Source organism: Canis aureus, chromosome 7 (assembly GCF_053574225.1).
Source record: "Canis aureus isolate CA01 chromosome 7, VMU_Caureus_v.1.0, whole genome shotgun sequence".
NCBI lineage: Eukaryota > Metazoa > Chordata > Mammalia > Carnivora > Canidae > Canis > Canis aureus.
Window position 1 is genome coordinate 69,205,654 of NC_135617.1, and position 21,945 is coordinate 69,227,598.

The 21,945-nt window shown below is 53.2% G+C and overlaps 1 protein-coding gene across 11 annotated transcripts in view; it reads left to right on the top strand.

Annotated features, from left to right (window-relative positions):
- Positions 1 to 21,945, top strand: part of GRM4 (glutamate metabotropic receptor 4) — a 115,841-nt gene that overhangs the window by 20,448 nt on the left and 73,448 nt on the right. The window contains exon 1 of one of the 11 annotated variants that reach the window (XM_077904392.1): positions 21,379 to 21,590. The exons of the other annotated variants lie outside the window; for them this stretch is intronic. Coding sequence (XP_077760518.1) covers positions 21,579 to 21,590 — 12 coding nt within the window. The 5' untranslated portion in view covers positions 21,379 to 21,578. Of the gene's footprint in view, positions 1 to 21,378; positions 21,591 to 21,945 lie in introns of those variants that run through there. 11 annotated transcript variants of the gene reach the window in all.

Below are 21,945 nucleotides of genomic sequence, written 5' to 3' on the forward strand. Positions count from 1 at the left end.
CATTCACTCACTCTTTCGTTTACTAACTCCATACTGAGCATCTCCTGTGCCCAGCCCTGCCAGCAGCAGTCTCCATCTGGCTGCACGCTGAAATCACCTGGGGAATTTGAAAAAATCCTAGTACCTGAGCCCCACCCCAGGAATTCAGATTAACTGGTCTGAGATGGGACTCAGGTTCCCCGGTGAAACCCACGTGCACCCTAGGTGGAGGACTACTGCTTTAAGGAACCTTATAAGGCAGGAGACAAAACGGAGGAAGGCCTTGCCTTGCTGGCCTTCCACGTTTGAGGGGGAAGGCAGGCAGTGGATAGGTAAAGCATATAAATACTTAATGGAGAACAAAGCAGGGAAGTAACTAGAGAGGTGAAGGAGTGGGGGGCCAATTTCAATGGGATGGTTGGGGGTGGCTTTACTGAAAAGGGGACATTTGTGCATAGGCTTGGTAGAGTAAGGGGGGTTGCCCTATGGATATCTGGAGGTGGAGTGTTTAGGTAGAGGGAATAGCAAGTACAAAGGCCCTGGGGCATGGCTTTTCCTGGTTATTGACCTGGGAACCCAAGAGGAAGTACTGAGCCCTGGGGGCAGGGAGAGGGGGACTACAGGGATTCCAAAACCCACATCCTGCTTCTTATTGCTGCACAGGGTGTTGTGGAAGGGGGGCGGGCAGGAGTCTGATGACCTTGGGCAATCACTGGGCCTCTCAGGACCTCAATTTTGTCACCTGTACAATAGGCAAGTGGTCCCTGCACAATTCTCCTGGAGCCACACAGGTGATGGGGGAGGAGCCATAAGGGCGGAGCCTGAGGGAGGATCCTATCCTGCTGGCCTCCTCCTACCCATGCCCCCCCCCCCCCCCCCCCCGTCCCTTTCCACTCTCCCCCAATCTGAGGAAGGAGAGCTGGAGACAGGAGCCAGGTAGGGCCAGCCAGACAGGGAGCCCCAAGAGGCAGTAGCATGTAGTGGTTAAGGTATTGGCTCCAGGGCCTGGTTTCAAACCCCTGCTCTGCCATTTACTACCTGGGGGGCACCTCTCTGTGCCTCAGTTTCCTTGTCCGTGAAATGCCAGAAACCCACCTCATAGGGCGCCGTGAAGACTGCACAAATGCATGGAGAGTGCTAGGGTAGCGTCTAGTGTGTAGACTGTGGATGGCGGCTGAATGCCTGGTTGTAGCGAAGCCCAGAGCACTCCCTGCCCTTGCAGGTAGCCACATGGTAGGTAGCCCAGAGCTTGGCCCCAGGTCACTCCACCTCTCTGGACCTTGCTCATCTCATCTGTGAAATGGGCAGACTCAAATGTACCTTTCAGGCCAAGGATGTGGAATAATGTAGCGAGGAGCTGGCGGTGGGGTGGGTGGGTGCACAGCCGGGCTCCATAATGTTGGTCCTCATCTCCCGCTGACAGAGCATCCAAGGGGGGTTCAGGAGAGAGGATTTGGTCTGAGCCATGCAAGCTGGGGAGCTGGGCAGGTCTGTGGCTTTTGGCAGAGGGATGACTGGTGAGTGTACCTGAGTGTCCCCAGTGGGATGGTCCTGGGGCTCTCCTGAACCTCACTATGAGGTCTGGGGATGCTGGGGTGATCACTGGCTCCCCACTCAGGGGAGAGCTGTGGGTCCTTTTACCACTGAGGCTTCCCATAGCTCAGGAATCTGCATTCTGGGTCTGGCTCTGCGGCCAACTCACTGTGTGACCTTGGGTGGAAGGAGGACATTGGATCAGGTGGGCTGACCCCACTCCTCTCCCCCGTGGCCTCTCCTGCAGAAGGAGCATTGAGTTTTACCTCCTAGGGGTCAGGTCACCATGGGATTGCCATGGCCCCCGTGGCCTTTCTGGTCGTCTCTCCAGTGGAGTCCAGCCTGCCTCAACCCTGCATGTTCTCTGAACTTGGGCCCTGCTTTCCAAACCTACCTTAGGGATTTTCCTGGTCAAGTGCTCCTCCTCAAGTGCCCCTCCTTTTTTTTTTTTTTTTTTTTTTTTTAAGATTTTATTTATTTATTCATAAGAGACACAGGGATTGGCAGAGACACAGGCAGAGGGAGAAGCGGGCTCCCTGAAGGGAGCCCGATGCGGGACTTGATCCCAGGACCCCGGGGTCACGCCCTGAGCCAAAGGCAGATGCTCAACCACTGAGGCATCTAGGTGCCCCTCGAGTGCCCCTCTTGATGTCTGATGGACAGAGTCAGACTCCTTCAAACCCTGACTCAAAATCCAAGACTTCCCTGAGCCTTCGTGGGCTGCAGCCATCCTGGTACGTGAGGTCCTTTTCCTTTGCATGGCTCTTGTAGGGCTCCCTGAGGTCCAGGGGCTTATTGAGGGCAGAATCGGGCTGGACACCCCCACCTTTAGGCCCCTTCCCCTCCACCCCAGTGCCAGGCCCTGTCAGTGCCAGGGAGTCCGTCAGCCTTGGGACCAGGTGTGGAACCTGGTGAGGGAGTGGGCCCTGTGGAGGGGTGGGACCCACATTGTCAGACCTGTTAAGCTCATGGTACCTCCCCTGCCCAGCCCTGAATGAGCTGTGTGCTTTTCGGTTTCCTCCCAATTTATTAAGCTAGCATTTTTATGACCCAGACATATTGGAAATGAAAATAAGGCACATTCTGCTTTATATTCCAGTTGACCTTTACGCTTGCCACTTGCTCAGGGGCCTGGCCTGGGTGAGGGGATGAGATGCGGGCCCCAGCCTTCTGCCTTGGGGCTGCCATGGAGAGCGGTACCCCCGAGCTGTGATGGGGGGAGGGAAGCAGGGCCACCCTTAGTCTCCAGTCCCTGCCTCATTCTGTGGGACCCTGTGGCTTTCTCTGCTTCCCTCATATTCTACCCACATCTCTCCCTTTCCTTCCACCTTCTCTGGCTCTGCCTGGGCCTCTCCCTGGATCATGTGGTGGCCTCATCCACAGTTAAGGCCAAGAGGTAGGACTGGCCAGCAGCTCACCTGAGGCTGGACAGGTGTGCCCCAGCCTCCCAGCCACTCTGACCACCTGCCCGCCTTGATGATGGCCATCCATATCTCAGTACTGAGAGCCTCCTGGTGGGCACCAAACCCCTCGAGGCCCCCTTTCTCGACTCAGATCGTCGTCGTCGTCGTTGTCGTCCCCCCCTTGCCGGTGGGATGACCGTGGGCTGGCTCTGCAGGCATCCCAGGGTGGTGGGGACACTTGGTCAGTTGCAGGGATGTGAAGCTACTTCAGACAGGGCAAATCCTGGCTCTGCCACTCCTGGCTGTGTGACCTCGGGCAGGGAAGGTCACAGAACGTCTTTGAGCCTGTTTCTGGATCTGTAAAATGGGTAGGACGGTTGTGAGCATGAATGGGACAAGGTAAATTGACTGGCCTGGTGCCTAGCGTGTGGTAGGCCCTCAAGAAGCAGTAACTGTTGTGAAGTTTGTTCATGCATGAGAGGGAGGCTGGATTCTTCCCCCTGTCCCCCTATTTTATCCCCTCTCAGGCCTGAGTCCTCCCCACCCAGGCTTTAGTTTTTTCCTGGGGTCCACTGAGAGGGGCCCCTTGGATGACACAGGAGGTGTGAAGTGCAGGTGCAGGAAGGTAGAAGCAGGCCTGGCAGCCTGTTCTCTAGCCATCCCCAGGGGCCTAGGAGGAATTTAAAATTGTTAAGGCTGAAATATGCTGGAGGGAGGGAGGGAGCCCGCTGAGCAGCACCCCCATGCTGAGCAGGAGCAGCCAGGGGCCCTGATGGTCCTCTGGTGTCTCTGGCTAGGGCTGCAGAGTAGAGAGACAGCACTTAGCTCATTCTTCATCCCCTGTGGTCTGTGGTTTCAGGGGAGGCCCAGCAGCATTAACCTCGGTCAGGGCAGTGGGTGTCTGTGTTCAGTGCAGCTGCCTCCCTCCCTTGGAATTGGGGCCTGAGAGCTGTCAGGGAATCCAGTCCCATGTCTCCCCCTCTCCCCATCCCCGCCCCTGCACCATAGCGGCAGATAGAAAGCAAAGCTAGATCCTTAGGAAGGAATGTGGGCAAAGGACACTCCTCCCCTCAGGGGAGACCTTGAGGGTTAGGACATTTGGGGGCCCTGCCCCCAGGTGTGTGAGGGACATGGCTTCCAGAATCAGGTCTGTTCTGAGGGGAGATGAGGGAAGTGGGGAGCACACAGCATTCACAAAGGAGCCTTTTATCAAAGGTGAGTGGCATCATCCACACGAGCCTGGCAGGAAAGGGGTTCTCTCTCTCTCTCACAAGGCATCATGAATTTTATTACCCCCAAATTCCAAGCATATGGAGAATTAGAGAGCCTAATAAACTGCTCTGTACCCACCACCTGGCTTGGTCAAATACTGATGTTTTGCCCTAATAATATCAACATTTGTTTTCATTTTAAGAACGAAAACGTTGCAGATGTCATCAGAGGCTCCATGTGTGCGTCTTGCACCCTCCTCCGCTTCCTCCTCAGTGGCAGCCACTGCCCTGTCCTGTAGGGATTGTTTGTAATTCTTTCAGTTACTGTGCACTTAAAAATAGTTTTGTTTTGCGTGTTTTAAGCTTGCTAAAATTGGGATCTGGGTATCATGTTGCTCTTCAACTTTTCCTTGGCCACATACTCCCCCTCCTTGGAACAGCACCCTGTTCATTTTCTTGTTTGTTGACTGTGGACACCTAGCAAGGTTCCTGATGATCTTCCTAGTTTTTTTACCAAGGGTGCTGCACGACAAAGCTGGCCACTGTGTCTTTGTGTTCTTGGGAGAGTTTCTTGTAGGTCACACCCAGGAGTGGAATTGCAGACTCGTGGGGAATAAGCCTCCTGAACTTTCCCAGAGGCTGGCAGGTTGCTCTCTACGTTTTATGCAGGAATGCTGGTTTCCAAACCTGCCTCCACATTGGACCCTTCTGGTGCTGGTTAGAACACACGTTTTCACCAGGTGCCTGGACCTACGCAGCCTTGCTAAGAGGATTCTCAGGGTGTGAAGTCTTGTTTCATCAAGCTCCCGGGTGCCTTGTGGACTTGCATTTGGAGGTGCTTCTTCTGGGTCTGCTGCTCACTTGCTGTGCAACTTTGGGAGTGTTGCTGGATCTCTCTGAGCCTGGATGTCCTCCTCTATAAAATGGGGATGAGGATAACTGAGGACTCAGGCTCTAGTGTTGTCCACCGGAAGGTTGTGTCTCCTCGACTCCATCTGTGATGTCAGGCTTGATTCATTGTTTTACACAACAAACGTGACAGATCTCTGCTTTATGCAGACCATGCCCCATGCTTCTGAAACTTGGGGTTGGGGTGAAGACACCTGACTCCAGAGTCAAATGGTCAGTAATTTCATGACAGTAAGAGGAGTTTTTTTTTTTTAAAGAAACATTTTTTAAAAAGATTGTATTTATTTATTCATGAGAGACACACAGAGACACATGCAGAAGGAGAAGCAGGCTCCATGCAGGGAGCCCGACATGGGACTCAATCCCCGGTCTCCAGGATCACACCCTGGGCTGAAGGTGGTGCTAAACCGCTGGGCCATTGGGCTGCCCAAGATGAGTGTTTTTAAAAAATTTTATTTATTTATTCATGAGAGACACACAAAGAGAGAGGCAGAGACACAGGCAGAGGGAGAAGCAGGGTCCCTGTAGGGAGCCCAGTGTGGGACTTGATCCCAGGACCCCAGGATCACACCCTGAGCCCAAGGCAGACACTCAACCACTGAGCCACCCAGGTGTGACAGATGAGTGCTTTAATTGGGGTAGATGAGATGGCCTTATTCAGCTTGGTGGGAGGTGTCAGGGAGGGCTTCCTGTAGGAGGACAACTAGCTCAATAGCCAGGATACAATTAGGTAGGTGGAGGTCTGTGCTGGGCAGCAGGGGAGGGCATTGCAGGCGGAGGGACCCAGGAGTCCGAAGGCCTGGTGGTGAGAGAGAGAGCCTGGTGCTTGTGTCGGGGTCAGCTGTCTTGCTTTGGGTACTGCTGAGGCTTGGGGTGACATGGCAGGAGGTAGGGGCCTGACATAGGCACCTACCTCCTGGCAGTGGTTTCTCCTGACTGAGGCCTCAGGTTGCAGCTGAAAGGGGGTTTATGGGAAGCCTGAAGTGTGAGGAAATGTTAAGTGCCTTCTAAGTACTTTGATTATTTTAAATTGCTTAAGTGGTTTCTAAGATGGTCCTAAGTATCCTGGGGACACAGACATAAAATCAATTAGGAAAGTGCAACAAACCCAACCGAGGGAGAGTAGCCCCCTCCCCTGCTTGTCCTCCCCCACGCTCACCTGGGCCTGGCTTCGGCCCTGGCCTGTCAGCCTGGACCAGGACCCCGTCCATTCCCCTCTAGCATCAGGCTGGGGAGCCCCCAACTTCTGTGCTGGCCCCCCTGGCCTTGAGTCCTGGCTTCTCTCTCAAGCAGTTTGGGAGGTAGGGGGAGAGGACAGGATGAGTGGAGGGGTAGGGGGGTAGGCAGAGAGAGGGATTGTAGGTGAAGGTGCCTGAGAGGATCTCCCATGGAGATGCTTCTCTCTCCTGAACGTGCCCTTTATCCAGGGGCCCCAGACCCCCTAGGCCTGTAGTAGTATTTTTTAAGTGTGAAATACTTTCCCATGGGTATTCAAAGGTACTGAGGGACATACCCCAGCCCCACCATGGAGGCAGCCACTGCTTCCTTTCAAAGAGGGCATGAGTCTGGACTTGGGGCTGCCGTATGGCACACGCTGGGGGCACCATTCACCTAGTGTATCAGGGCAAGGTGTGTACACCTGTGTTCTCCTCCACTGTCTTCACATGACTGCAGCAGGGGTGACCTTGGGGACTGATCAGCGAGTAAGGACCTTGTCCTTTGCATGGCCACCAGTACTCCCTGCTTCCGGTCTCCTGGTGATGGACACTAGGTGGTTCCCCACCCTGTGCGTTTGTGAACAGAGTCATGATGGCTGCCTTTGTCATTGACTGCTTTGCACATCTCTGTGGGGTGAATTCCTACGGAGTGGGAGTGGAGTGGGAGTGCCGGGTCAGAGGGCCAGTGTATTTGTAATCTCATGGCCTCCTGCCAGCCCTGGGTGGGGCCTGGACTCCCTGGGGCCTGGTCTCCACCTCTGCTGCCAGCTGGGTGGGGCTGGGAGGAGGCCCCGTGGCTGGTGCTGCTGACCTGGCCTCTGTGCAGCCTTGTGTAGCAGATCATGGGGAGCAGGGACCTCAGTCCTTAGCTAAGGAGAGGCTCAGGGGAGTGAGTGCGCCCTCTTCACTGTGAGTCTGTGTAGGGTGGGGTGGAGGCAGCCCTAGGCCTCTCTGCAGGTCCCGGAAGGTGCTGAGAACTAGCAGCGGGGGTGACCATTGCTGGCCTGGCTCGGCTGGCCATCTGTCCACCCATTCCCTCCACCCCCCATCATTCAGGTGTGATTACCCCTAGTAAAACCCTCAATGCCCATACTCTGCTGTCTTTGGACGCTGCGGCTGCCTTGTGTATCCCTGTAACAGACGCGGCTCGGAGGGGTGGTGACTCCTTGGGTCCCGCAGCGGCTCAGGGCTGGAGTTTGGCTGGTCCTTTGCCTCTCTGGCTCCCCAAGGAGTGCTTCTGGCCCAGGCCCGCACATTATGTTTATCCTCCGTCTGCACCTTGGTTTAGACACTGCTGTCTGCTGGAGGGCCCCCCTTCTGTTCTAACCAGCCTTGGGCCCTTGACAAGATCACTTAGACTGTTTGCCTCTCCATTTCCCCATCTGCGCGATGCATCAAGACCCAGTTTTACTGAATACTTTCTGAGGGTAGTGAGGCAGGAGCTTTCTTACTTCTTCCTGGAGGGGCCTCAGAATTCTTCTTTTGGGGGGCTTGAAGCTGTTCTTGTTTTCCATGTGGATTTTCCATGTAATACTTCCTCTGAAGAATCAAGGGCTCTGCTGCCTCCTTTCTCCCCCCTTCCAAATTATTCAGGGAGATGCTGTCACCTGCAGCCATTGTACATATTTATTATATTAATTCTACATAATTCACCGAACTCCCTTTGAATGAGATGTGGCTTCCCCTACTGAAAACCCTCTTTATTCTTCCCCGCTCTTCATATCCAGCTACAAACCTCCTCCCCTGAGACCCTTCCCACACCAGTCCTCACCTGGGTCTGTGCTGGCCCCTAAAGCTTTCATTCCCTCTAGCCTCCCCACCAAGAGAGGGACCCTGAAGTCAGGGACTATGTCACCTATTTCTTCTGGGGAGTCCCCATAGAATCTAGAGAGATGAGCTGAAAAATATTTTTATTTTTTTAAATTTTTTTTTTAAGTTTTTTATTTATTTATGATAGGCAACAGTGAGAGAGAGACGCAGAGACACAGGCAGAGGGAGAAGCAGGCTCCATGCACCGGGAGCCTGACGTGGGATTCGATCCCGGGTCTCTAGGATCGCGCCCTGGGCCAAAGGCAGGCGCCAAACCGCTGCGCCACCCAGGGATCCCTGAAAAATATTTTTAACAGAAAGATGTCAACGTGAAAAAAAACAAAAAACAAAAAAACCACCGAACCTCTTTTCCAAAAGGAAATCCAGCACAGAGTTGGCTAGAACTTAGGCAGTAAGAATGCTTCGACACTGAACTTTTCCCTATTTCATAGAGATGAAGTGAGTGGGTTTTGTTCTAGTGTGCACAGTGGTCTTTGGCAATGTTGAAGGAGGAAGTGGCTTTTTCCTTAGCTTTTGTTGGGTTTCCAGTTTAATTAAAAATACGTATGTTTTCTGTACAGCTTCGGATTCAGCATAGGGGTACGTACGGTCCATGATTTGGGGAACTTTCAGGCACCTGCTGTAGGCAGCTTCTGAGCATTTCTTGGAAACCATGGGAGGGGGGCACCTGCGTGGCTCAGTGGTTGAGTGTGCCTTCGGCTCAGGTCATGATCCCAAGGTCCTGGGATGAAGCCCTGCATTGGGCTCCCCGTTCTGCAGGGAGTCTGCTTCTCCCTCTGCCTCTGCTCATGCTCTCTCTCTTAAATAAATAAACAAAATAAATAAATAAACAAATAAAATCTAAAAAAAAAAAGAAACCGTGGTAGGGCCTTAGGGCCTGGTGAAAAACAGAAAAACAAGAATGGGAACACCAGGGTCTCTTACAACCAGTGACAGTTTACAACCTTTCACAGTCCCTTCTTGGTTATTCCACAGGCCGATGGTACTACAGAGTGCTCAGAACAGATGCCCTACTTTCCAGGAAGAAACTGAGGCCCGTAGAAGTTAATGTGTGGAGACCACCTGGTTAGTCAGAATCAGAGATGGGCTTTAAACCCCGGTCCTAGGGGCAGCCCGGGGGGCTCAGCGGTTTAGTGCCACCTTCAGCCCAGGGCGTGATCCTGAAGACATGGGATCAAGTCCCATGTCAGGCTACCTGCGTGGAGCCTGCTTCTCCCTCTGCCTGTGTCTCTGCCTCTCTCTCTGTGTCTCTCATGAATAAATAAATAAAATCTTAAAAAAAAAACAAAAAACCCGGTCCTAGATCCCCAGACCTGTGCCCGTCCCCTCCACATAGCTGGATGTGACATGCAGGTCCTTTGAGGCCACCTGTCTTAGTGTGGGAGTCTGTGGGTGGTGCTGAAGGTGGTTTGCAGTCTGGCATCGTGTAGGTCTTCCTCTGCCCTGTGGAGCGTAGGACCGTCAGCCCCGGGGTCCTTATGTGTGAGTGTGGCCTGATGGCCCGACTCCTTCTAAAAGCCAATGTGCTCATTGCAGATTTGGAAGAAAGCAGAAGCGCATAAAGAAGCGAATGAAAATTGCCCACTCATTCCACCATCCAGAGTGACAAACTTGAAACATTTGTGTATTTCCTTCTAGCCTCTCTTATATATAATTTACGAGGTTGAGACAATAACACCTCTGTGGTTCTGTAGCCAGCTTTTGCCCACCAGACTACAGTTGGGAGCATTTTCCACTATCCTTAAATAGTCTTTGAAACATGGTGTGTAATGGCTCCGTAATCCCCCATCAGGGGGCCCTTTTATGTGCTATGTCTCACTGGTGGCTGGGTGGGGTGTGAGGTTTCTTGGCTGCTCCCTCAGCCGTGCATTTCCAGTGCTCTCTCTCTCTCCAAGGGGTGATGTGATAGCGAAGGCTTGGGTGCTGGGTGGTAGGAAGCAGAAGGTGGGAGGGTCCTACCTAATTGGACCAGTTATCCTGGGTGAGACAGGTGCTCAGGTGAGCTCCCTGAGAGGGCAGATGGGAAGGTGGACATGGCAGGTGGAGTGTAGGAGGCAGAGCCAGGTGTCCTCAGTGATGCTGTGGGCGTGGGACACGGGGGCCTGGAGAAACCTGCTTGGCTGAACTACAGGCATGGGGGTGAGAGATTGTGGCTATCACTTTATTTCTGCTCAGGATGAAAGCCTCCCAAAAGCCCCAGAAATTAAACTCAGGGATTCCGATTCAGGGTGGTGGCTGAGGGAGGGGTGGGGGTGGGGGTGGGGGGACAGGCTGGCAGGGAGGGGGAATGACCTCACCTGTACCACTTGCTGTGCACAGGTGGGGTGTGTGGCAGGGGGTGCCCAGAGAAGGAGGTGGAAGCCCCTGGGCTCCCAGGGTGGCTTTGCCTCAGCAGCCCATCCGGCCGACCTTCACCCTAGTCCTTCCCTCTGGCCGCTGTCACTCCTGCTCCAGGTCCCCTGTGCCACTCCTTATGCCTCCTAAAGTCCAATCTGCTGGCTTCTGCTTCTAGTGTTCCCTCAGTCCCTGAAGAATACTCTGTCCACCTCTTCTTTCTTCTACATTACAAAAAATTGAAGTATAACTTATATAAAGTACACAAATTTCAGGTGTACTACTTGATGAGCTTTCAAAAATGCATGCACCTGTATGAACATTAAGACGGAGAACATTTCCAGTACCCTAGAGTGTTCCCTTGAGCCTCTCCTAGTCCATATCCTTCCTTCCCCAAGGCTAATCGAGCCCGACTTCTAACAGTATAGATTACTTGCATCTGGCTTTGAGCTTCTTATAAACAGAATCACACAAACAGTAAGTCTTTTGTATCTGGCTGCTTTCACCCACATTGTCTGGGAGGTTCATCCATGTAGTTAGATGAAAGAATAATTGGCATTTTTCTTTTTCATGGCTCCATACTATTCCATTGTGTGGTTGTTTGCCTGGTTCATAACTGTTTACCCATTCTGCTTCTGCTGGACATCTGGGGCGAATCCAGTGATTGGCTATTATGAATAAAGGTACTCTGAGTATTTGTAGACATGTCTTTTAGTGGACACGAGCACTCATTTCATATACAAACACGTACATATATATGTATATGAATACACACACAAACATGCACACACACACAATTGCTGGCTCATCAGCTAAATGAATGATTAGCTTAAAAAGACAGTGTCACAGGGTGGGTGTCTCAGTCTGTTAAGCCTCTGCCTTTAGTTCAGGTCGTGATCCTGGGGTCCTGGGATCGAGCCCTGTAGCAGGCTCCCTGCTCAGCAGAGTCTGCTTTTCCCTCACCTTTTGCCTGCCGCTCCCCCTGTTGTGCTCTCTCACTCTCTGTCAAATAAATAAGATCTCAAAAAACAAAAAGGTACTGCCAAACATTTCTCCGAAAGGATTATACCTTCTTGCCACTTTTTTTTTAAATTTTTTTTTAAAATTTATTTATGATAGAGAGAGAGAGAGAGGCAGAGACACAGGCAGAGGGAGAAGCAGGCTCCATGCACCGGGAGCCCGATGTGGGATTCGATCCCGGGTCTCCAGGATCGCGCCCTGGGCCAAAGGCAGGCGCCAAACCGCTGCGCCACCCAGGGATCCCTTTTTTTTTTTTTTTTGCTGTGGAAATTTCTCCTGTGCTTCAAGGCCCATCTCAAATGCTACCTCTGTCATCATCTTGATGGATAACAGTGATGGTTCGGATGTCAAGCTCTGCAAGTCACGGTTCTGCCTCTCTTCCTCACTGCTCTACCTCCTGGCCCAGAACATAGTAGGTGCTTAATAACACCCATGGTTGAATTTATGTGCCTGGCACTGAGTCAGAGCTTCATAACGGTTATCTAATGTAAGTGACCAGCTGGGAAATCCTACAGGTGAGGAAGCGGGCTTGTCCAGGGCGTAGCGGAGGCCTGCAGCACCGCCTGTCCCCGAAACCTGTGCTCATTCCACTGTTCTTGGCGGCATGTGTTTGCAATTTCTTGTTCTTTTTCAGCTCGCCCACTTTGATTTCACTCGGCCTCATATTCCAGTCTGGGGGTTGTTGAAGTGAATCTTGTGGGTGACCTAGTTAGCTTGTGACCCAGCCAGCTCCTGGCTTTGCCAGCCCTTTTTTCCTCCTGAGTCTGAGCCTCAGAATCAGGGGTTTTCAGGTTGGGGTATGGGTGGCAAGGCTGTAGAACCCACTCTTCTGAAATGAAAGCCCTCTCCTAGCAAGGCCAACATTTATACCTCATTTTACTTTTCCCAAGCCCCTCTCCAGTGATTGTGACGCTCCCATGGGGTCACAGCCTGGGCATCGTCATTTGCATTTTCTGAGTGAGGAAAGCAGAGCCAAAAAAAAAAAAAAAAAAAGGAAAGCAGAGTCCAGGGAGGTGGTGTGATGTGGCCAGAGTTCATCGTGGAGGCTGGAGAAGAGCTGGGGTGAGCCTTGAACTCCTGCCTCCCAGCCACAGGCCGTGAAGTGTTTCGGGGGGTGCTGGGAGCTGATAGAGAATTGGAGTAAGGTTCAAACCCAGCCAGGCTTGTCCCAGGGCCGCCTTGGGAAGCCAGAGAGTCTCCTTTAGGTCACTGAAGTACTAAGTGGTCTTTTAGAGCCCTGACGGTTTTGCCAGGGGCCTCAGGGGCAGCCTCTGGGTTAAAGTTCACTGCAGACCCCTAGAGGAGGGGTCCCTGTCTGTGGTCCAGACACAGGACTTGGCTGAGGGCAGGCAAAGCAGGGCAGCAGGGTTGGCCTTGGGGAGCTTCTGGCTTCCCAGGCGGTCCCATCCTGCCAGTTTTGGTGGGAGCTGGGCATGTGGCCCGGCAGACGGTGCGAGTGCCTTGATATTTTAATTGAAGCCTGGAGACACGGTTGCTCTCTCTACTGTGCTAACAATGTAAGGAATAAATAATTCAGCAGTGGCTGTGTTGTGCCTGCTGTCCTCACCCATGGGGGTGGCCATGCTTGTGCTCATATATGCAGGCTGCTGGGTGGACCAGGAGCTGCTATTATGGGCTGGACTGGAGGCAGGGCATTGCCGTTTTTTTTTTTTTTTTTTTTTTTTTGGTATATTTTTTTATTGGAGTTCGATTTGCCAACATATAGTGTAACACCCAGTGCTCATTCTGTGCATTGCCGTTTTAACAGGGCCCTGGCCACCTCTCAACCCTGGGGAATTGATTTCTTCTCAGGCATCCCTCAAGGAGAGGTTAGTGGAATGTGGGGCCAGCTGCTCCCATGTGCTGCAATTAAGAGGTACTTAAAAGTCCGTTTGTCCTCAGACCAGCCTGAAATGCCAGCAAACTGGAGGAAAGACCCCTCTTAATGGGCACTCTCCCTGGACTGTGTTTGAACTGGTTCAGTTTGATTCAGCAAATGTTTATGGAGCTCCGAGTTTGTGCAAGCTACTGGAGCAGGTGGTAGGGATGGCAGAGATTGCCAGAGTGAATAAATCTGTGTCCTTCCTGGAATGGGAGGTGTGGCATATGTGTGATTTGTCATAGCTTAAGTTGGGGTATGGGACGGCTGTGGTGGAGGTGCAAGTGAGGGTCTATGGGGTTTCAGAGGAGGGAGAAGTCACTTCTGACAGGGCATGTATAGGGTGGCTGCCTAGAGGAGGTGGTCAGTATCCTGTAGGCAGAGAGGGAGCCATGAGAGTGCTCTAAGTGGAAAGGGCTAAAACTTCAGATATGTCTGGTTGGATCAGTAAGGCTTGTGGCATTGGGGGGAGAGGGTTGGGTGGTGGATAAGTGGAGGGGGGTGCTGGGGTGGGTTGGGGGCTTAGGCCAAGAGTGTGGACTTGATCCTGTAGAACAGTGCCCTGGTTGGATTTGGGGGTTAGAAATATTCCTTTGAGTGTAGAGTGGAAGGTTGGTTGTAGGCTGAGGCCTGAGTCTTGAGTGATTGGGATCCAGTGGAACAATTCAGACGAGAGGTGATGATGGCCCAAATAATGGCCTTGAGCATTCATTCCTTCATTCATTCACCAAATAGTCAGATGTTGGGCTAGGTTAGGAATACATCAGTGAAGAAACACACACATACACTCCTTGCCCACATGGAGCTGACCCTCTAGAGGGGGAGAAGATAGTAAATGAGGTGAGCAATAGTTCAAATGGTGACAGGCACTGTGGACGAACAGCGTACAGGTCAGGGGTTTTGAGACAGATGAGGAGAGAGAAGGCTATTTTACACAAGGTGGTCGGGGAGAGGGTGTTTGAATATAGATGCAGGCAAGTAAGGAAGGGAGCCAGTGGCTGGATGGTGTTTGGGTTAAGGGCACAGGCGGTGCAAAGGTTTGGAAGCAGAAATACTCATGGCTCATCTGAGGAACAATAAGCATGCTGTTCAGAGAGGTGGGGAAGGGGTGGCGCAGCTGGACCAGCAGGGACTCCTGGGTCCTGGGACAGAGTTGGACTGTTCCCTCCAGTTGTTCTGGGCAGCTTTTGGAGGTTTTTTTTTTTAATTTATTTTTATTTATTTATGATAGAGAGAGAGAGAGAGGCAGAAACACAGGCAGAGGGAGAAGCAGGCTCCATGCACCGGGAGCCCGATGTGGGATTCGATCCCGGGTCTCCAGGATCGCGCCCTGGGCCAAAGGCAGGCGCCAAACCGCTGCGCCACCCAGGGTTCCCTTTTGGAGGGTTTTAAGCAGAGAATGATGGGATCTTTTGCATGGTTTCCAGGGTGCTCTCTGGCTGCCCCGTGTAGACTGGATTTGCAGCATTGTCGGGGGGGCCAGTTTAGAGCAGTTTATTTGCAGTCACCCTCCATCCTCCATCCATCCCTCTCTCTTCCATTCTTGCCTCCCCTCTTCCCTCGCCTCCCCTCCTTCCAGGCCAGCAATCGACCTCCCAGTCGTCCTCCACCGAAAGTGCCTGAAGAGGCTTCCCAGGGACCTGGCAATTCTGAAGACCCCTGCCCTGCTGCCTGCCCCACACCCCTGGTCCCCAAGCCCCAGCCCACCAAGGCTAGGACCCCCAGCCACAGCGACATGCACCTTGCCCATGGTCCTCTCTGAGCCTCAGGGTTTCTCCCCTGTTAAGTGGGCATCAGTGACAAACCCTCACCTGGCTGATGTGAGGTTTCAAAGGGAGAATGTATGTGAAAGCTGTAAATGGAAGGCAATTATTATACATTTTCAAAGCGAGAGGGAAGACCAAAGAGGGTGGTTGAGGAGGGACCCTGAGAGTAGTTATTTAGGAACCTGTGACTCCAAGACATGGCCTGACAGAAGCATAAGTGGATTTAAAGGCTGTGAGGAGAAATTTGGGGACTCAGCTGCCCAAGAAACTGCCAGAGGAAATTGAGGGTACAGGGCGCAGTCTCGGCCCGAGGGCAGGTGCACTGACCTGTGATGCTTGTGCCCTGAGCTGGGGAGACTGAGTCCTGTCCTCAAGGGAAGTCCCTCCTCAGCATCCTCTGTGCCCTGCACTCCCTCCAGCCCCTTCCTACCAAGAGGTTGGGGCCAGGATGGTGTTTCCAGCCAGAATCGTGGGCATCAGAGTATCCTCTTTTGGGGGGATGCTCATGCTCCCCATCTTCCACATCCAGGCCCTTCTCTTCCCCACAGGGAAGCTGGTGAGTCCCCCATCTAACCACAGGAACCTCCCTCTGTCCCATCTCTGAAGGGTGGTTGAGTTAACTGCCGTTCATATTTTTGGCAGAGAGCTGGCAGGGAGACCTAAACTGGGAGCGTGCTAATTGAGGGGCTCCTTCTGGGGAAACCCCTGTGATAGGCATCTGGGAATCATGGCTCCGCCGTGTTCCTCCCCGTGGCCCGGCTTATAGAGCTGTAAGCAGGAGACACCGCCTCCCTGGGGCGGGGGAGAGCACCAAAAGAAAAGGCCTGTTTAATTTAATTCCATGTTTTATTGCTCGTTGGATAAATAACCTTCATTAAGATGGAAGGTGGGGGGATGGACAGGGAGAAGTTTGATTAATTTCCAGCTGGTTTCTCGTTTGTTAATTTTCTCCCTGTTCAGCAGGATTATTAAAACAAATTACAGATACTGCCCTCTCCTCCGTAGGCTGGAGCAGGCCTTGGCTTACAGGGAGTGATTCTGCCCCCCCCCCCCCGCTTTTCCACTATGGGTATTTAGGTGCAACCTGGGTTGAGGGAGGGGCCTCCTCACTGTAGGATCTCTACACAAGGTCCCTTTGTTTCTTATTGGAGTTTTCATGTCCTCACAGCCTCATGGGCGATCTGGACAACCAGAAAGATGAGCACAGGGTGCTTGCCAGCACAGCCTACTCCTGGCAATGCCAATGACCTGGGCAGGTTGGGGCCTGGGGCAGGAGGTAGGCCTGCCAACCCCAGCCCCCACCCCTGGTATCTGTGGGAGCAAGATGGGCAGGTGAGCATAGTAGGTGGGTACACAACTTCTGGGCTGCCCCACGCTGGTGCCCAGTTCTTCAATCCTCCTCTGCTGCCAGGGCCCCCCCACTGCCTGGTCTGACCCTTTCCCGGCCCATCAGCTCTCGCCCACCTTGGGCTCTGCGGCTGCCAGGCTGGATCTCCCACTGGCTCCCTCCAGCCCTGCAGAAAAACTGCCACCTGCTGGGTGTTAATGGGTGATAGCAGGTCAGCACTTTTCCTGCTCACATGTGGGCAGTTAAGAATTCCAGCTGCTTAATGGGCAGTTGGGCAGGGCAGTGACTTTTCCGGGGTGGGGGATGAACATTCTTTTGTGCTCCCCAAATGTGCTGTAAATCATGATTCCACCAGACTGTACCAGAGTGGGGTGTGTATGTGTGTGTGTCTATGTGCGCACTCACATGAGTGAGTGAGCCTTTCTGGGATATTCCTGTGGCACACATGTGTGTGCAGGTCCTTCGATTTGGGTGGACTGACTCTGAGTCTGCTGGGCCTGGCAGGGCTGAGTTATAGGGTGTACGTCCATCTGTATGTGTGTTTCCTCCTTCCTGGCCCCTGCCACCATCAGCAGGTACTATGGACCGTGCGATTGGACTGTCTGGAGCTGTCCGCCTGGCCACGGCAGCCCCAAGGGTGACCGTGGAGAAGACTGTCTCCACTTGGCTCCTGTGGTCACAGGGTCCCCTTGGAGAGGGGCCATTTCCTGTGGGCTCCTGACTCTCCACACCCACAGCCTGCCCTGGAGGGCCTTCCTTATCTTCAGATGGAAGTTGGAGGAATGAAAAAAAGAAAAAAAAAAAAAAAGGAAGTTGGAGGAATGAGTCCAGTGAAGGACAGGGCCTGCAGCCAGGGCCAGGGGAGGGGTGCAGTCGTGATCTCCAGCACCTGGGGGCCTTGGCCCCTGTGGCTCTCAGGCTGTTGGGGCTGCCAATCCTGTGAGGCACAGCCAAAAGACAGCTAGACACTTACTCGAAGAGAGACATGTTATATATAGTTGGGGTGAGAAGGGCCATGGGTAAGGGGACAGGGTGTGAGGTGGGGCTGCTTTAGATGAGTGACAGCATCTTTGAGAGGGTGACTTTTTTTTTTTAAGATTTTATTTATTTATGAGAGATGCAGAGAGAGAGAGAGGCAGAGACACAGGCAGAAGGAGAAGCAGATTCCCTGTGGGGAGCCTAATGCAGAACTTGATCCCAGGACCCTGAGCCAAAGGCAGATGCTCAACCACTGAGCCACCCAGGCATCCCAGAGGGTGACATTTGATCAGAGATGAGGATAGAGTGAAAGAGTATGCTCTGTGGCTGTGTGGGGGGAAAAGCCAGCTAGGCAGAGGGCATGGCAGGTGCAGAGGCTGAGGCTAGACAGTGCTCGATGCTCAGGGGCTGTTTGAGGAGTAAAGTGGGGCAGTTGGTAAGAGCTGAGGTCAGCAAGGCAGCAGGGCTCACACAGGGCTTGGGCTTTCCTTCCAAGGGGGAGGCTGGGGGCTGGGGGGGATGTTGGGGAGAGAGTGGTGGTCCTGCCCGGGTGTGCTCCACTGTGCCCCTGCATGTCCATGTGGGTACACGTGCAGACCTAGACCACCAGACAAAGAACAGGCCAGAAGCCCAAGCAGGGCTGCAAGTAGGGGTGTAAATATAGTAGAGTCAAGGAGCCCTGGGGGGCCTTCCAGCTGGGGGCACAGGCTGGGTGTTTGCTGCTCCAGAGAACTACATAGAAGCACATGAAAGTGACAAAGAGGTAGATTTCAATTCAGAGTCCCGAAAAGCCTGGCAAGCCTGGGAGTTGGGATGGGCTCCCTCTAGGAGATGGTAAGCACAGGTCCCTGGCAAGGCCACTTTGATCCCAGTGATGGGGATTCTGGCCTGTGGGGCAGGAGTTGGGAGATGCTTGGGAACTTGAGGTGAGCTTCGTGCTCCTCTGAATTTACCCTGCTGCCTGGTGGCACTGAGAGAGGGCCTGGGGTTCCCAGCTATGACGGTGGCAGGACCTTTCTCCAGGCTCTGCTACCCGAGGCTGCCCCCAGTGGGACCTGCTGAGGCCTGGGTTAATGGGCAGAGCTTCGTTCACCCCAGAGATCCTGAGGCAGGGGCCTGAGTGAGTGAGACAGGGTGGAAGGGCCCAAGATCCACTCAGGGCTTCCCTTTCAGAGAGCCGTGTCAGCTCGGATTACCAGTTTCTGGAAACTGAACACGTCGGGCTGGGACAGGGAGAGCCTGTGGGCATCTCTAGCCTGTCCCTTCATTATCTGGACAGGACCCAGACGTGCTGGTGGTTCCTGCCGTGGGCTCTGTCTCTGGCATTGGTGGGCCTGGGTTTCAATCAGTAGCTGAGTGACAGAGGGAGAACGACTTCTCTCCCAGTCTCTAAGTTTTGCCTAAAAATGCAGATAATAATGGAACCTGGAAGGGTTTTGTTAGGAGTAAATTAAGTGAGGGAATGGTAGAAAGTTCTATCTGGGGTCAGTCCCCTCGAGGTGACCTCAGGATGTACCAGTGATAGAGGAGAAGTGAGAACAAGGGGAGGAGCCAGGCAGGTGTGTTAAAGAGCAGGTTTGCTCAGTGGTGGCCAGGGCCCATGCCCCTGGGGACTGTTGGGACATGGCACAGAGCAGGTCCATGGTACTGGGCAGGGACCGTGCTGGCCCCCACCATGTCCTAATATCTGGCACACTGTGGGCCAGTGGAACGTGCTTGCTGAATAGAATGCAACATCTGGAGGTTTTTGCAGAAGGTAGAGAGAAGTAGAAGGGTCTGGGGTGAGATCCACCCCAAGTCCAAGCTGCCAGCCTTCCGGAGTTGCCGGCTGGAGGCTGGATCTCTGGGCTGAGATCCCAGGAGGCAGCCACAGCAGAGTTTGGAGGGTCCTAGAGGGGATTCCATCCAGTCCTTATCTCGGTGGGGAGGCAGGACAGCCTGGCTGCAAGAGCGCAAGTCCCTGCTTGGCCACCTACCAGATGCATGTCTTTGGGCAAGTAATTTAACTTCTCTGTACCTCAGTTCCCTCACCTGTGAAATGGGCTGAATGCTAGTATCTCTGTGACAGAATTCTAGGGAGGAGTAAAGAAATTAACCCTGAGAACAGAGTCTGGCATATAGTAAGCGCTCAATACATGTAAGTTATTACTGTAGTTGTTACGATTCTTAGATGAGAAACCTGGAGCACAGATGGAGGAGCCTCTAGCTCGAGGCCATGCAGTGAGTTGGTGGCTGATGAATTCAGGTTCTTTCCATCGTGGCAAGCTCACAGAGCTGTAGGTAGGGGGTGACGGCAGTGGAAGTGAGAGGCAAAGGGTGGCCCTTTCCTGCTTTGTGTCTACACCCTGGCCGCCTCCTCACCCTGCCTGTGTCACTGGGGCAGCTGGAGAACCCCTGGGAAGCCTGCTTATCTTGGAGGAATGGGCTTGGCTCTGAGGAGAGGCAGGCACCCGAGACCCCGTTTGCCAGTCTTTCAGCTCCAGGCCCTTCCTCTGGTTTTTGGTGAGCTTGGAGTTTAGTGAAGAGCTCACTAAGTGTCACAAGGAGGGAGATATTCGGGAGCTGGAGAGCTTGTGGGAGGGCATACTTCTGTCTCCACGGATACCCCCTGGCCCAGCTGCTCTCACCTCGCACCTGGACCAGTGTGGTGGCCTTCCCACTGCTGTTCTTGGTCCCCATCTTGTCCCCACATCTGTTTTCTCTACAGGTGCATCTCATGCTCTATTCTCCCATTTTCTTTGCGGTCTTGCTTTTCCTTGAAACTGCCATGGGCTCTTGGCCACAGGGCCTTTGCACAGAATGCTCTTTCCTTCCCTCTTCACCTGGGTATTGCCTGTCCATCCTTTGGATGTCAGATTCCTACCTCTCCTCAGGAAGCCTCCTTGGCTCCCCTGACCAGATCCAGGCCCTGATTCCAGGCTCTCACAGGCACCTTGCCTCTTCCTCCCAGCACATCTCAGAGGTTGTGATTATGTATGTGTAGGTGTGCATATCTGGTTATGGGCCATTTCTTCCACTAGACTCAGCTCCATGAGAACAGATATTTGTCTGCTTTTGCCCACTCTGGCATCCCTGGTGCTTATCATAGTGCTGGACACTAGTGAGTGCTTGGTAAACATATTTTGAATGAGTGCATGATGTGGTGGGAAGCCCATACCACCTCTACCTTTGCCAGGGACCAGAAGCCTTCATTTTGTAGGCTGAGATGGGACTTCCACAACAAATGTCCCCCAAGAAGGACCCCTGGGGTGGGATACCACCTGGAGTATGCCACATGTGGGTCCCCTTCTAGATGGTGCTGAAGATGATGGTTCAGAGTAAGGGGCTGCTGGTGCCTGAGGACAGCAGTGAGGGGAGCCAGGGATCGGAGAAGCCCTAGGAGGGTGGTAGCACCACCTGCAGGCTGGGTGCTCAGCAGCCTGCTCACCCTGGGCCCCACTGGGGGCAGTGCTGGTGAGGCAGATGGTCAAGAGGACACATGAATGGAATGTATAGTATCAACAGGCAGTGATGAGTGCATAGCCAGTGCCAAGGTCCTGAGGCAAGCTCCTGCCTGGTGTGTTGGGAAGAACAGCATGAAGCCCGAGTGGCTGGAGCAGAGCAAGTGAGGGACAGAGGGGTGGGTGGTGAGGTCAGGAGGCTAAGGGGGCAGATTTCCTTGGGCCTGGTAAACTCTGGCTAAGATGGGAGACTCTTTTTTTTTTTTTTAAAGATTTTATTTATTTATTCATGAGAGACAGAGAGAGAGGCAGAGACACAGGCAGAGGGAGAAGTAGGCTTCATGCAGGGAGCCTGATGTGGGATTAGATCCCGGGCCTCCAGGATCACATCCTGGACCGAAGGTGGCGCTAAACCGCTAAGCCACCCGGGCTGCCCAAGATGGGAGACTCTTGAAGAGAGGAGGGACATGATCTAACTTGAGTTTTGTTTTTAAAGATTTTATGTATTTATTTATTTATTTGAGAGAGAGAGCAAGAGAGCACAAGCCAGCAGAGTGGCAGGCAGAGGGAGAGGGAGAAGGAGGTCCCCACTGAGCAGAGGAGCCTGATGCAGGACTTGATCCCAGGACCCCGGGATCATAACCTGAGCCAAAGAAAGATGTTCAACCGACTGAGCCACCCAGGTGCCCCCTAACTTGAATTTTAAATGGGTGCTAGCCAAGGAATGGGTGATGAGATGGGTGGTAAGTATGGGACCTGGGGGACCAGGGAAGGGGGCTGCTGGGTTAGTCCAGGCCAGAGATGCTGGAGCCATGGCCCAGGGTGGTAGTGGCAGCATGGTTGAGCTGTGGTTGGATTCTGGATTTATTTTCCTCATAGAGCCAAAAGTATTTCCTGATAAATCAGGTTTGGGTCATGAGAGAGAGGAATCAAGGATGTGTCTGATCCTGGCTAGGAAGGCCTTTGGGGAGATCTGGGGGTCCCAGTAGACAGCCAAGAGGAGCAAGCAGTGGGTGGGAGCCTGGAGTTTGGGGGTGGGTCATCAGGCTATAGGTGGCCTGGGAATGAGTGGAGAGAGAGGAAATGGAGGACTGAGTC